Here is a 14,574-nt window from a genome sequence, read left to right as displayed (position 1 = left end):
CATAAAAATGAAAAAGTTTGCATACTTTGCCTACTTTCATTCCATAATGTCATACGGTATAATATATTGGGGGTAACTCTTCAAATCAAACAAAAGTTTTCAGAGCCCAAAAGCGTGTAATACGTATTATTTGTGCAGTAAATTCACGGACGTCCTGTAGAAACCTCTTCAAAGAACTGGGTATACTAACTACTGCCTCTCAGTATATTTACTCCTTAATGAAATTTGTCCTAATAATATACCTCTTTTTCCAACAAACAGCTCAGTTCATACATACAATACCAGGAACAAAAATGATCTGCACAAGGACTTAAAAGCACTTACTTTAGTTCAAAAAGGTGTCCACTACTCAGGAACACTCATCTTCAATAATTTGCTAGCAAACATAAAAAATTTAGTTACAAATAAAGATTAGTTTAAAAGGAGCCTGAAAGACTTACTAGTGGCCAACTCCTCCTACTCTATTGACGAATTTTTTAATAGAGACAAATGATGTATTGTATATATTCATACTATTAGTATTGTTATTTCAGCTTTTTTAAAAAAAAAAAAAAAAAAAAAGAAGAAGAAGAATTGACATGTTCCACATCCACGAGGATCTCCTCAGCATGGATCTATGGAACGAAAAACTAATCTAATATAATCTAATCTAAAAACAAAGATGATGTGACTTACCAAACGAAAGCGCTGGCAGGTCGATATACACACAAACAAACACAAACATACACACAAAATTCAAGCTTTTGCAACAAACTGTTGCCTCATCAGGAAAGAAGGAAGGAGAGGGAAAGACGAAAGGATGTGAGTTTTAAGGGAGAGGGTAAGGAGTCATTCCAATCCCGGGAGTGGAAAGACTTACCTTAGGGGGAAAAAAGGACGGGTATACACTCGGGCGCGCGCGCGCGCGCGCACCCACCCACACACACACACACACACACACACACACACACACACACACACACACACACACACACACAAGCAGACATATTTAAATATGTCCTCCTTCCCTCTTTCCTGATGAGGCAACAGTTTGTTGCGAAAGCTTGAATTTTGTGTGTATGTTTGTGTGTCTATCGACCTGCCAGCGCTTTCGTTTGGTAAGTCACATCATCTTTGTTTTTAGATATATTTTTCCCACGTGGAATGTTTCCCTCTATTATATTATAATCTAATCTAATTCAGACAAGGGAGAGACTGAGTCAATAATTAAGTCACTGAAGACTAAGGACTCTCATGGATATGGTGGAGTGCGTAGCAGAATATTATAGTACTGTGGTGCACATGTTAGCCCTGTATTTAGCTACATTTGTAATTTTTCCTTTAGGAATGGTCAGTTTCCTGTATGATTAAAGTACACAATAGTAAAGCGACTTTATAAAAAGGGATAATATAGACAATTTGAGACCTATTTCCATGCCATCAGTGTTTGCTAAAGTTATTTATGCCATCAGTGTTTGCTAAAGTTATTGAAAAGGCTGTGTATGTAAGGATAATTGATCATTTTATATCACACAATTTGCTATCAAATGTACTCTTTGGCTTTAGAAGTCGTTTAACAACAGAAAATGCTATATTCTTTTTTTCTCTGAGAGGTACGAGATGGATTAAACAAAAGGTTTTTAACACTAGGCATTTTTTTTTTTTATTTAACTAAGGCATTTGTTGCTCTGTTGAGAATGGAGAGTGGCTGTGATGTGGGGTCTGAGTGGGTTACACTCAAAAGGGGCAGGGGGGGGGGGGGGGGGGTAAACCACTCCTGTTCCTTATTTATATAAATGATATGCCCCTAGCGACTCTAAAATATTTCTGTTTGTTGATGACACTAGCTTGGTAGTAATGGATGTTGTGTGCAACAGTGTCTCAGTTTCAAATAGTGCAATTCATGATATAAGCTTATGGCTTGAGAAAATAAACTAACGTTACATCAGTAAGACTCAGTTTTTACAGTTTCTAACACACAATTGAACAAAACCCGACGTTTTAATTTCACAGAATGGGCATATGATTTGTGAAACTGAACAGTTCAAATTTCTAGGTGTTCAGATATGTAGTAAACTGTTGTGGGAAGCCCACGTTCAGAATCTTGTTCAAAGACTTAATGCTGCCATTTTTACTATTCGAACGTTATCTGAAGTAAGTGATCGTTCTACGCGAAAATTAGTCTACTTTGCTTATTTTCATTCGCTTATGTCATATGGTATTATATTTTGGGGTACCTGTTCCCATTCCAAAAGGATATTTTTGGCTCAGAAATAGGTGGTTTGGGCAATAAGTGGTGTGAGTTTGCGAACCTCTTGTCGCCCCTTTTCACCAGTCTGCGTATTTTGACATTGGCCTCTCAATATATACAGAGTGTACATAAAGTCTGGGAACACTTTCAATTATTTATTGCACAAGAACTAAACCTTGTACAGGTGTCATACATATTGCAAATTGAAGGAAACTCTGAAAGTTGTGGTTCCTTTTTTTTTTAAAAACATTCGATTTGTGAGCCATGAGTGACCCGGAAGACATCAATACAGTAATCGAATTCTTGCCATACTCGTCCCAGCATGGCATCGTCGACTGTGGCAGTCGCTTCCTGTATTCTCTTCCAGAGCTCTGCTACATCAACCCGTCATAATGAATTTGTTGTGCCAGTGGTAAATGGCCTTCCTTGGTCTAAACATCCATTGAACAGCTGTATCACACTTGTTTTTGTCGAACTCCAACACACAGAAAGCTCGCTCCGCACCTGAACTCCCCATGTTTGCAACTAGCGCTTACTATCGTCAAATTACCAAACTACGCTGTGGTGGTATACAGAAGAAAAAAATTCAGGGTTTCTCTTCAAAATGACATATGTATGATATCTGTACAATGTTTGGTTCTTGTGCAGTAAATAACTGAAAATGTTCTCGGACTTTATGTACAATCTGTATATTCTTTACTGTCATTTCTTGTTAACAATATCAGCTTATTCCCAAGAATAAGCAGCTTTCGCTCAGTTAATATTTGGCAGAAATCGAACCTGCATTTGGATCGGACTGCCGTAACTCTTGTGCAAAAAGGTGTGCAGTATACCGCTGCATCCATTTTCAATAATCTTCGGAGCAATCCATGTGCTTTCAAATCAAAACTGAAGAGTTTCCTCATGGGTCACTCCTATTCTGTCGAGGACTTCCTTGAAATGTTAAACTTATTCTTGCTGTACTGTTGATTGTGTTTACTTAACTTCGTGGCTTGACTTTTTTTGGGCTCATAAACATTTTATTTTTATCTGTTATTACTTTTATGTTGTAATTTCATGTACTGACATGTTCCATGACCTCGGATTTTTGCTCCTCAATTTGGTCATACAGAACTTGATGTGTAAATAAATAAATAAGCATGTGATGCAGTTCTCCAGTTCTAGGTGGTACTGAGTCATGAGGGGAATGCTCCTCTGTGGCTAGATGGTGGGACTTCAGGAGGTGGTGGGTGACTAGATTGATAAGGCATGGGAGATATACAGGGCTATTACAAATGATTGAAGCGATTTCATAAATTCACTGTAGCTCCATTCATTGACATATGGTCACGACACACTACAGATACGTAGAAAAACTCATAAAGTTTTGTTCAGCTGAAGCCGCACTTCAGGTTTCTGCCGCCAGAGCGCTCGAGAGCGCAGTGAGACAAAATGGCGACAGGAGCCAAGAAAGCGTATGTCGTGCTTGAAATGCACTCACATCAGTCAGTCATAACAGTGCAACGACACTTCAGGACGAAGTTCAACAAAGATCCACCAACTGCTAACTCCATTCGGCGATGGTATGCGCAGTTTAAAGCCTCTGGATGCGTCTGTGAGGGGAAATCAACGGGTCGGCCTGCAGTGAGCAAAGAAACGGTTGAACGCATGCGGGCAAGTTTCACACGTAGCCCGCGGAAGTCGACGAATAAAGCAAGCAGGGAGCTAAACGTACCACAGCCGACGGTTTGGAAAATCTTACGGAAAAGGCTAAAGCAGAAGCCTTACCGTTTACAATTGCTACAAGCCCTGACACCCGATGACAAAGTCAAACGCTTTGAATTCTCGGCGCGGTTGCAACAACTCATGGAAGAGGATGCGTTCAGTGCAAAACTTGTTTTCAGTGATGAAGCAACATTTTTTCTTAATGGTGAAGTGAACAGACACAATGTGCGAATCTGGGCGGTAGAGAATCCTCACGCATTCGTGCAGCAAATTCGCAATTCACCAAAAGTTAACATGTTTTGTGCAATTTCACGGTTTAAAGTTTATGGCCCCTTTTTCTTCTGCGAAAAAAAAAACGTTACAGGACACGTGTATCTGGACATGCTGGAAAATTGGCTCATGCCACAACTGAAGACCGACAGCGCCGACTTCATCTTTCAACAGGATGGTGCTCCACCGCACTTCCATCATGATGTTTGGCATTTCTTAAACAGGAGATTGGAAAACCGATGGATCGGTCGTGGTGGAGATCATGATCAGCAATTCATGTCATGGCCTCCACGCTCTCCCGACTTAACCCCATGCGATTTCTTTCTGTGGTGTTATGTGAAAGATTCAGTGTTTAAACCTCCTCTACCAAGAAACGTGCCAGAACTGTGAGCTCGCATCAACTATGCTTTCGAACTCGTTGATGGGGACATGCTGCGCCGAGTGTGGGAGGAACTTGATTATTGGCTTGATGTCTGCCGAATCACTAAAGGGGCACATATCAAACATTTGTGAATGCCTAAAAAAACTTTTTGAGTTTTTGTATGTGCGTGCAAAGCATTGTGAAAATATCTCAAATAATAAAATTATTATAGAGCTGTGAAATCGCTTCAATCATTTGTAATAACCTTGTATTTGTGTACAAGGTTATGAGGGTGATGATGGTCTGTGAAGGCCTCATTGAGACCCTTGGTATATTTTGAGAGAGACTGCTCATCACTACAGATGTGATGGCCATGGGTAGCCAGGCTTGTATGAAAGAGACTTCTTGGTATGGAATGGGTGGCAACTGTCGAGGTGGAGGTTTGATATGGACACAGTTACTGATGTAGCCATCTTTGAGGTGGAGATCAACGTCAAGAAAAGTAGCTTGTTGGTTTGAGGGGGACCAGGTGAAGTGAATGGCGGAGTTGAGGTTCTGGAGTAATGTGGATAGGGTGTCTTCGCCTTCATTCCAGATCACAAAAGGTGTCATCAATGAATTTGAACCTGGTAAGGGTGAACTGCACAGGTGGAAACTCACCCCGCAATATATCCTATGTTCCCGTAACCCTCCTGGCCCCAACCTTAGTCATTGTCCTTCACCCACCTATCCCCTTCCCTGTTCCCACTCCACAGCCTTATATTCTACAAGTGCACACACAGTCTTTTTACTCCTCGCCCTTTCCACCCCTCGCCATGTAACCTTCCGATTGCACCTAGCTGCCCTACCGTTTCTCCAACTCATCTCTGGTGCCTGTATGCCCCCACAAACAGTACTGCATTGTTCCTGCTCACCCTCCCCCTCCCCGTCCCACTACCCAATTGCTTCTCCCATCATGAGCACTTGCTCGTATCCTGGCCCCAGCAGCCAGAGGCAGTGGTCATTTGTGTGTGAGCTGCATTTGAGTGAGTGAGTGAGTGAGTGAGTGAGAGTGTGTGTGTGTGTGTGTGTGTGTGTGTGTGTGTGTGTGTGTGTGTTTTTATTGCCTATTTTGGAAGAAATAAATGTTTAGTAGTATTTTTGTTGTGCCTCTCTGCAACTCAACATGCCCACTATATGGTGAGTAGCAATCTTTTGTGTTCATAATATTGTCATTGAAATGTGGAAGATACCATATTTTTGTGTAGATGATGACTGTCCTGAGTCATATGTAGTAGAAGTACCTGCGTAGAAACAGAGCTTTGCTGGAGTTTAGGATTCAGTTTCTAAAACACGTTGCACATTTTAGATATAACTATTTTAATGCAATCATGAATTGATTAACTGGAGAAAGTTGAAACAAACACTAAAAAAGTCTCTGAGGAAAAACTAAAACTGCCCAATAAAGCAAAATATGGCCTCCAGCGTGACTTAAGTGTGGTACGTGTACAGCTGCAACCACAACCCATTCTTTGATCATACATTTTGCTGTTAAAGTAACCACCTTTTCCAATTATTTTTTAACACCTGATGGATTTGAATCCAGTGCATTTGCATGATCCGACTGTGAACCTTCATGCACATACATGAATTCTTTCCTTTCCTGTCGATAGCGTCAGTTGCTGGCAGGCAGCAGTTGAGTGAGAGTGGGTAGTGCTTGCATCGGTATTTCATTGCAAGGGAAATGATGGAGCAACAGCCAGGTAAAAACCATTCAGAAGATTCAAATGGCTTTTGGTGCAAGGCTGTGGGCATAATACAGATTATGGCGTAGTACAACTGGTTTAAAGATGGCTGCACATTGGTGGAGAGTAAGCCACACCCCATTCAGCTGTCAACAAGCCAGAATGACCAGGTGGACACTGTGGTGATGCCGGACTGTCGTGTGTCTATCAGAGAAGTTGTGGAAAAGGTGGTCATCAGCACTTTTTCAACATATTTCATTGTGACTGAAGATTTGGCCATGAAGAAAGTGTCGGCGAAATTTGTGCCTAGGCTGCTGGCAGTGGAGCGAAAGCAACTTTGTGTTGAAGTCTCATAGGACAGGCTGGATTCCACAGTTACCCTGACTTTATGAACCCCATAATCACTGGTGATGAGTCCTGGGTGTAAGAGTACGACCCAGAAACCAAATCCCAATCATTACAGTGGAAGCATTCCTTGTCATCAAGACCAAAGGAAGCCTGACAAGTGTGCAGAAACATCAAAATGATGCTGACTGCTTTCTTTGACTCCCGCAGTGTAGTACACCACGAGTATAACACTCATCAAAGAGTACCACAGGGATGTCCTCCATTGCATATGCGTTGCGGTGCAAGAGACCAAACTTGTGATCAACTGGAAATTGGCATCTCCATCACAGCAATGTTCCAGCACATTCCTTGTACTTTATTCAAATGTTTTTGGCAAAAAACCAAATTTGTGTGCATCAACAGGCTCCTTACTCTCCTGATTAGGCCCCTCTGCGACTTCTGGCTGTTCGCCAAACTCAAGAGGTCATTGAAAGGAACTCGATTTCAGACAGGAGAGGACATTGTGGGAGCAACGACAGCCAAGCTAAAATCTGTTGTGAAAGAGGCTTTTTCGGTGTGCTTTCTAACAGTGGCTGCACTGCTTAGGAGAAGTGTGTGGAGTCCAATGGGAACTATAAGGGGCATTCAAATGAAACCCGGTCACTAGTGTAAAGTAGCAGAAATGATTTTACTAACTCAAAATTGTAGTTATACACAGTACACATACTCAAAAATAGTTGCCACAACTGTTGGCACATTTATCCCATTGCGACAGTAGCCACTTGATTCCACCCTTGAAGAAGCTACTAGGCTGCTGTCAGATCCATGCCTGGACACAGTCACACACTTCATCATCCATTGCGAATTGATGTCTGTGAATAGCTTGTTTTAGAGGTCCAAACACATGAAAGTTACACGGTGAAACTTCGGGACTGTATGGTGGGTGTTCCAGCATTTCCCACCGAAACTGGTGCAATGTCATCTCCACCACATTGGCCTTGTGTGGGCGGGCATTATCATGCAGGAGGATAATGCCATTGGACAACATGCGTCAGTGTTTTGACTGGATGGCTTGTATAAGGTTCTGTAAAGTGGCTTGATAACGCTGGGCATTGATGGTGGTTCCTTGTACCATGAACTCGACAAGCAGTGGGCACTTGTGGTCAAAAAAGGAGGAGGACATCATGATCTTAGCAGAACTCTTGTGCACAGCTGTTGATTTCTTTGGAGGTGGTGAAGTTGCATGTTTCCAATGCTTGTTCTGACACTTGCTTTCCAATTCAAAATGGTAACAGCACGTTTCATCACCTGTGACAATACGTGACAGAACGCTGTATTCCTCCTCATGATAACATTGCAGATGACTCAAAGACAGTGCCACTCGAGTATTGCTTGGTGGGGAACCCATTGCACACAGATTTTTTGATAGTTAAAGTGTTGGTACATTATGGTGTGGGCGGTGCCATGCTAATACCCAGTAACCAATAGATCTCGTTGATGGTGATTCTGTGGTTGTCCAAGACAAAAGCATTCACTTCCGCAACCATGTCAGGTTTGATGACACGATGAGCCTGTCCAGGACGAGCATCGTCTTCCAGTGACTCGTGCCCCTCAAGGAATCGTTTGTGCCATTCCACAACACTTGAACTACTCAGACTGTACTCACCATACACAGTCTTCATCCATCGATACATTTCACAGCCTCCAACTCCCTCCACCACCTAAAATTAAATCACTCCTCCTTGTTCTTGCTTACTCGCCTGCATGTTCCGTAGTGGACAATAAGTTGTGTGACCACCAACTCTTTGGTGTGAAATCACAATGGCACAATGCAACATCAGACAGTGTGCACCTGTCAGTCTCTCTACCAATAGGTGGTGCCACCTTATGTGTAAGGCAAAGATAGACGCACTGACCAGATTTCATTTGAATGAACCTCATACTTAGATGGTGATTAGGTGTCCAACACTCCAGGTAGGCCATTTTTTTCCCAGTCACAGGTCAGATACTTTCCTAGCAGATGTCTTATGCACAAAACTGAATTGATGTGTCCCATAATAATAATGATAATAATAATAATAATAATAATAATGGATCAATCTTCTGCTGGATAACAAGGTCAGGATTAGGATTTGATTAAGTTACATCATCTTTAGTTTCCAGTATTGTTATTAGATACAAAATGTAGCTTGGATACACAAACGAGTAGCATTTCAACACAACCATACAAAGTAGGTGGCAGTAACACCCTCTGAATTCCCTGTTTAAGGAAATATTGAGCATTAGCTTTATCATTCAGAAACCACATTTAAGTACCGGTTGGTTGTGAGAAAATTGTGATATGACTCGTGCATTGAGAAACATGTATCAAAATTAGATAGAAGTAGGATCACATGGCTTATCAAGACTGTGGTTTATCATTCTACAGTATTGCTGCTCACAATTACTGGGATCCTATGGCTGTCATGCAGATATGAAAATGATTTATTCAGATTGGCCACACTCAAGTCATACAGAATCTCAAGAGCTCCATGTGACAATTTCCTGAGTGGACAGACATATTGGCCACTCTGCCATGCAGAATCATGCAATTACGCCATGTCCCATGAGGCAGGAAAGGGGCGTGTACACAGCAAAACACGGATAGTGCGATGACGTCTGGAGCACTACAGACTGTCAGCATAGCGACCATTGCTGTGGCTTTTATTGACACAGAAGAAGAGACTGTGGAGTACTCAACAACAGCAGTCGACACGGGGTGACCCCACACTGTCTTTTCAGGTGGGTCCAAGTTTTGTGTACAGCATCATAATGGACATATCAGTGTGTGGAAGCTCTGAGAAGAATTAACATTGCTAGATTGCATTCATCATGCACCTGGTGTGGTACGTTGTGCCATTCAACACACAACATGACTGTGCCTCTGGTTTGCGTAGCCAGTAATTTGGACATCAAATTTCTAATTTCTGGCATGTTGAGGTTAGCAAATGCAGTCTGTCTTCGAGGTCTCTATGATGATATCTTTCAGCAAGATAATGCATGACCACGTGTTGCCCATGCAACAGTGACATACCTCAATACAGAGGTCAGTAAATTCTCTATATCTCTTATGTACGTAAAACATCTGGTCATGGATTGCCAATAGGCTGGCACACACCATTTGTCACTCACTGGAGCTATGAACTCTGGCGTAAAGTTGAAGCAGCATGGAATGACACACAGGGTGCCCACAATTAAAGTCCCAGTTTGAAAACACCGTAGAAAGAGAACCACTGCTCAGAATGAGGTCGAATTTGAATAGCATATAATCAGGGGCCCAACATGACTGTCACCATGCAGGATTGTGTGCTGCTGATAAAGCTCTTATAAAAGAACAGTGACTGTGCACCAGTAGCCCAGCTAGAAGTTCCGGACACTCAAGGATATGAAAAAAGGCAGTTGTCCGATGTCTACTACGGATCTGGAGAAAATGATTACAGAATTTGAAAGAAAGGTCATTTTGAAGTACAATGTGGCAGAGGGAGGAAAGCATTTGATCCAACATCTGTTGAGGATATGGCCACAGCATTGCAGGAGTTGTCGAGTGGTAGTGTGCAAACGTACAGTGCGCAGGGAATTGCCCAAACATTAGACGTGCCTGCAAGCATGCCACTTAAAATCATATGAAACATTCTGCACTGCTGTCCATACAAAACCACCCATGTTCAGGAGTTGCTACCTGCTGACCTGCCAGCAAGACAAACATTCGCTCTGGAATTTCTTGCTCACATGGAAGTGGACAGTGAATGGTCATGGAACACTCTGTGGACAGGCAAAGTGCATGTCATTTCCAAGGACATGTCAATACACAGACTTCCAGAATATGGGCAACGAAAAATCTGCATACGCATCAACTGGTATCATTTCATTCTGGAAAGGTGACTGTGTCATGCAGGTTGATGGCATTGTTTATTGTAGGGCAGTAATTTATTTTTTTTTTTTTTTTTTTTTTTTTTTTTTTTTTTTTTTTTTTTTTTTTTTTAAAAGGGGATGACTCCAGCAGATCCTATTACCAGCACCGTCACTGGTAAATGCTATGAGAGTCATTTGCGCACCAACATCATTCCAAGCCTCCAACTGTGTGGGTAGGATCACTTTTGAAGCAGTCGCTGCAGAGGAATTCAGAAATGCTAGAATTATAAACTGTCATTTCCTGCAGCCTAGCCATCCAAATCACCTGATCTTAATTCTTGCAACTTCTGCTTAATCCTTACAACTTCTTGCTGTGAGGTTATCTGAAATATGTTGTGTTCAGTGCTCCTATTATGAGCATAGCTGAATTGGAGGCACACTTTCTGAAAGTGACACCAGAAATATTCCAAACTGTAGTGCAACATGCTGTTTCTCAATTTACACTTGTGGCAGGAAACAATTGAAAGGTATATGTAACATGTCTTGCACCAGTCTCATGATAACTAGAAACTAATGTCATTTTACTTTTTTGTGGTTTTTGGCCTCGGGATAATTAAAAACCAACTTTTCCCATCCATTGTGGTGCAAACTTGCTGTGGTGAATGGGCTTTTATAATGAACAGTGCCACAACTGTTGACTGTGAAACTTGTTCAGTCATGCTCATTGAGCAGTACGGATAGTGTATTGTGCAATTCAACCGCAACCCATCATATTGCGATTCATCTGTCATTTGTATCCCACACCATTTACATTAAGAGTCAATAATAAGCTATTCAAATTTAACATCATTCTGCGCAGTGGTTGTTTCCACAGCGTTTTGAAAAGTTCTACTCAGTGTCTAGCCATGTTAGAGCCATTGTTGCTGCTACAGGTAGCAGCTCTGGGTACTAAAATTGCATCCTGTGCATTGGCAAATGACACACACGTTTAACCATGTATTCATCCTACTATACCGTGTATGCACAACAATTAAGATGTTGTTTTGACAGTTCTTCTAAATGCTGTAATTTTAATGGCCAGCAGTGTACTTGTTTCTTTGATCCAGTAACATTTCTGATAATTAATAACTTTTGAAAACATTACTGGAAATCAACAGTGATATGATAGATGATTAAAATACTAATTAGTCTTGATTTGTGATAATTTTGAGGGAACTGTGGGACTTCCACATGTGCACAGCATTACAGAGGTTAATCTGCATGAAGTTACAATGAAAGGGCACTGATAAATAGGCAGTCACAGTGGTACACAAAGCAGTTCTGTATGAGGTCACTCGTCGAAAGATGTGCTGCAGTCAGTCTTTACTCCATAACCCTACAACACTGACAAAGGCAGAAGTAATCGGTTACATTTGGTTTGCTGTGTTTGATCAGTAATGCATTTCAGTAAAGACTGTAAGGCAGGGGTGTAGAGACTTACTGATCCCACAGGCTGCAAACCAATCCCTCGGACTATGTACGGGGGGAGATATTCCGAAGTGGGATCCCCCTGCCTCAATTTCAGTCAGTGCCTCACAAGGACAAAGTTCTATATGGGTCCACCCTCTACTTTCTGGGGGGTATGAAGGATGAGTAAAAAAGTTTACAAGAACAAACGATGAGGGACAGGCCATTGTAAGATCGATGAGGGCCGCTCTGTGTCTGTATCATTTGAGAGATGTTCAAGACAGAAGGGTAGTGTGTCACCACCATTCAAGTTGTGTACAACGGCAGAGTTTGGAACTTCATGACAGAGAAGTTACAGTTGTCAGAGGATAGGCTGTACACACACATTCTCAAGTTCTTAGAAGATATATAAGAAGCATAGGTGATGGAAAGATAAGTAGCCCCGTGCTCCTGCTCTACATCCACAAGTCACTGTGCAGTACCTACTACAAAGTACTTTCTACAAGTACCAGTACAGCACCACAACATCCTATTCTATTCCATTACAAATGAAATGGGCATACCTGCTAAAATCTCTCTTTGATCCATATGTGAAATATGCAACAAGGTCAGTAGAATTCTTGTACAGTCTACTTCAAATAACGGTTGTCAAAATTTATCCATAGGATTTTATAAGATCCATAATATCTTTCTTTAGGAGAACACAATTTAAATTTCTTGTCCATCTCTATTACAGTTTCTTATGTGCTATACTAGCCTGTTAGGCACAGAAGCTTGTTTCTTAATTCACTGAATAAATGCTGTCAATAACCTGATAAGGATCTCAAGCGCTCTGAGTACTCCCCTAGAACTGGTCGCACAAACATCTTCTTTGCAGTTTCGTTACAGAAAGCTCTGCACTTTCCAACAACGCTTCCATTTGTCCTCCCTGCTACTGACTTTTACTTCATTTTGTAAAACTTCATAATTTTACCCATCTGTATTTAAACAATGAAAGAGGCTCCAGAAGTTTACCATTAATCTTGTAATTGTATGCTAGTGGATTCTTTCTGCTGTTTTATTGGTATTGTCTGTTTCCCAGTTATTCAAAGTCTTGCCAGGAGTTAAAGTTCACATTTCTCCAAACCCATTTCATACTATAGGACTTGTATGCTCAGTAACACGCACAACAATTCTAATGGCATTTCATCCATCACCCGAAAGTCTGCTATAACATCTTAAATATTGCTGTTGAAATGAGTAGTGCAAGCTGGTGTGACATTCTCAGAAAAATCCCGTTTCTGATTCCAATGGTGTAGGCAGAATGAGGAATCTGAGAATTACAGTGAACAAGATGTCATGGGCTGCACCAACATTATGACCACCCCAAAAACACCACTCCACACAGTTGCAGCAGAGCCAGTGACATGGTAACAGTACTTGACTGATGTAGTGGAGGGATGTATGTGGCTTTTCTATGCCAATGGGAGCCACAACTTAATTTGTTAGGGCTTCACCTTTTTCACAGAAGTATCTGAGTAGCTCAGACAGTGGGAGATAAGTCATTACACAAATCAAAATATATATGGTAAGCTTAGGACACTACCAGGAGACATGTAGCTCAGAGAGTGCCACTACTCATGCATTTTACTGCTATCTACTTCGTCTTATCCTTGTCCACCCATGGCAAGAAATTCCTACCATTTCACATCTTTTGATATCTTGACTTTAATGTTAACAAAAATTACAACAGAATATGTGATTGTTTCTTAACAGTTATTTTATAAAGCCCAAACATATTTGATTATATTTTCGAGTATGACATCCAGTTCGTAGCTACTTAGGAGCAAGTAACTCAAAATTAAGACAGTTTTGATTCTATAGTCTATAGTGTGGGTGCTATGAGATAACTTATACTATATTTTTGCTTTCAGAAAATACTACAACACTGTCTCAAAAATGTTGTATGGACTTGCGGTCTTTGCTTTGTGCTATGGCCCATTGTCACTTTATGTAATGAGTCCTGTATTGGCAACAGCAGTTGCTATTGTTACCATTCACCAAATGTTCTTCCCATCTTCTTCATCAATGTGATATTTGATGTTTAACATATAGACTTTATTTTCGTGTGTTCTTATATGTGCTTTTTTGCTACTTAACAAAGACTGTACAAAATTTGTAACAAAGAACAGATGTGATATTTATATGTTTGTTATAGAGATGTATTTGTAGTATTCATGGATTGTGAATTAGATACTAAATATTTATAGGTAATTTATATTTTGTGTGATGTGAGAGTAAAGCAGAATTATGAGCAGTCTTGCCTAAATATTTTTTAGAGCACTTACTTTACCATTTGCTTCCTTTTCCCTCATATTCCTTGGTGCAGTGCAAAAATAGAAATGTTTTCTCTGGTTTGCTAAACATCCTGATAAACTTCAGCTTTCAACTCCTACAATTAGCTCTACAGCATTCCACCACATTAAAATCTAGTATGTCACTAAAATAAACACCAGATCAAACATGCTCAATCTGTTTGTGTCTAACTCAGTGGTGTTAAAACTTCTCGACAGATTAAAACTTTGTGCCTGGTTTGGCCCCTTCATGGACTTTTCCCAGTGTGAGGCTCTCTGCATGCCATG

General features: G+C 41.0%; 1 protein-coding gene across 1 annotated transcript in view; it reads left to right on the top strand.

Moving 5' to 3' along the window:
- The window catches only part of LOC126457983 (GPI inositol-deacylase), a 166,289-nt gene extending 152,064 nt beyond the window's left edge, over positions 1-14,225 (top strand). The window contains exon 15 of the mRNA XM_050094745.1: positions 13,867-14,225. Coding sequence (XP_049950702.1) covers positions 13,867-14,026 — 160 coding nt within the window. The 3' untranslated portion in view covers positions 14,027-14,225. The remainder of the gene's footprint in view (positions 1-13,866) is intronic.
- Positions 14,226-14,574: the final 349 nt, after the last annotated feature.

The sequence above is a fragment of the Schistocerca serialis genome, chromosome 2 (assembly GCF_023864345.2).
Source record: "Schistocerca serialis cubense isolate TAMUIC-IGC-003099 chromosome 2, iqSchSeri2.2, whole genome shotgun sequence".
Taxonomy (NCBI): Eukaryota; Metazoa; Arthropoda; class Insecta; order Orthoptera; family Acrididae; genus Schistocerca; species Schistocerca serialis.
This window is presented reverse-complemented; position numbering and strand designations above follow the sequence as displayed.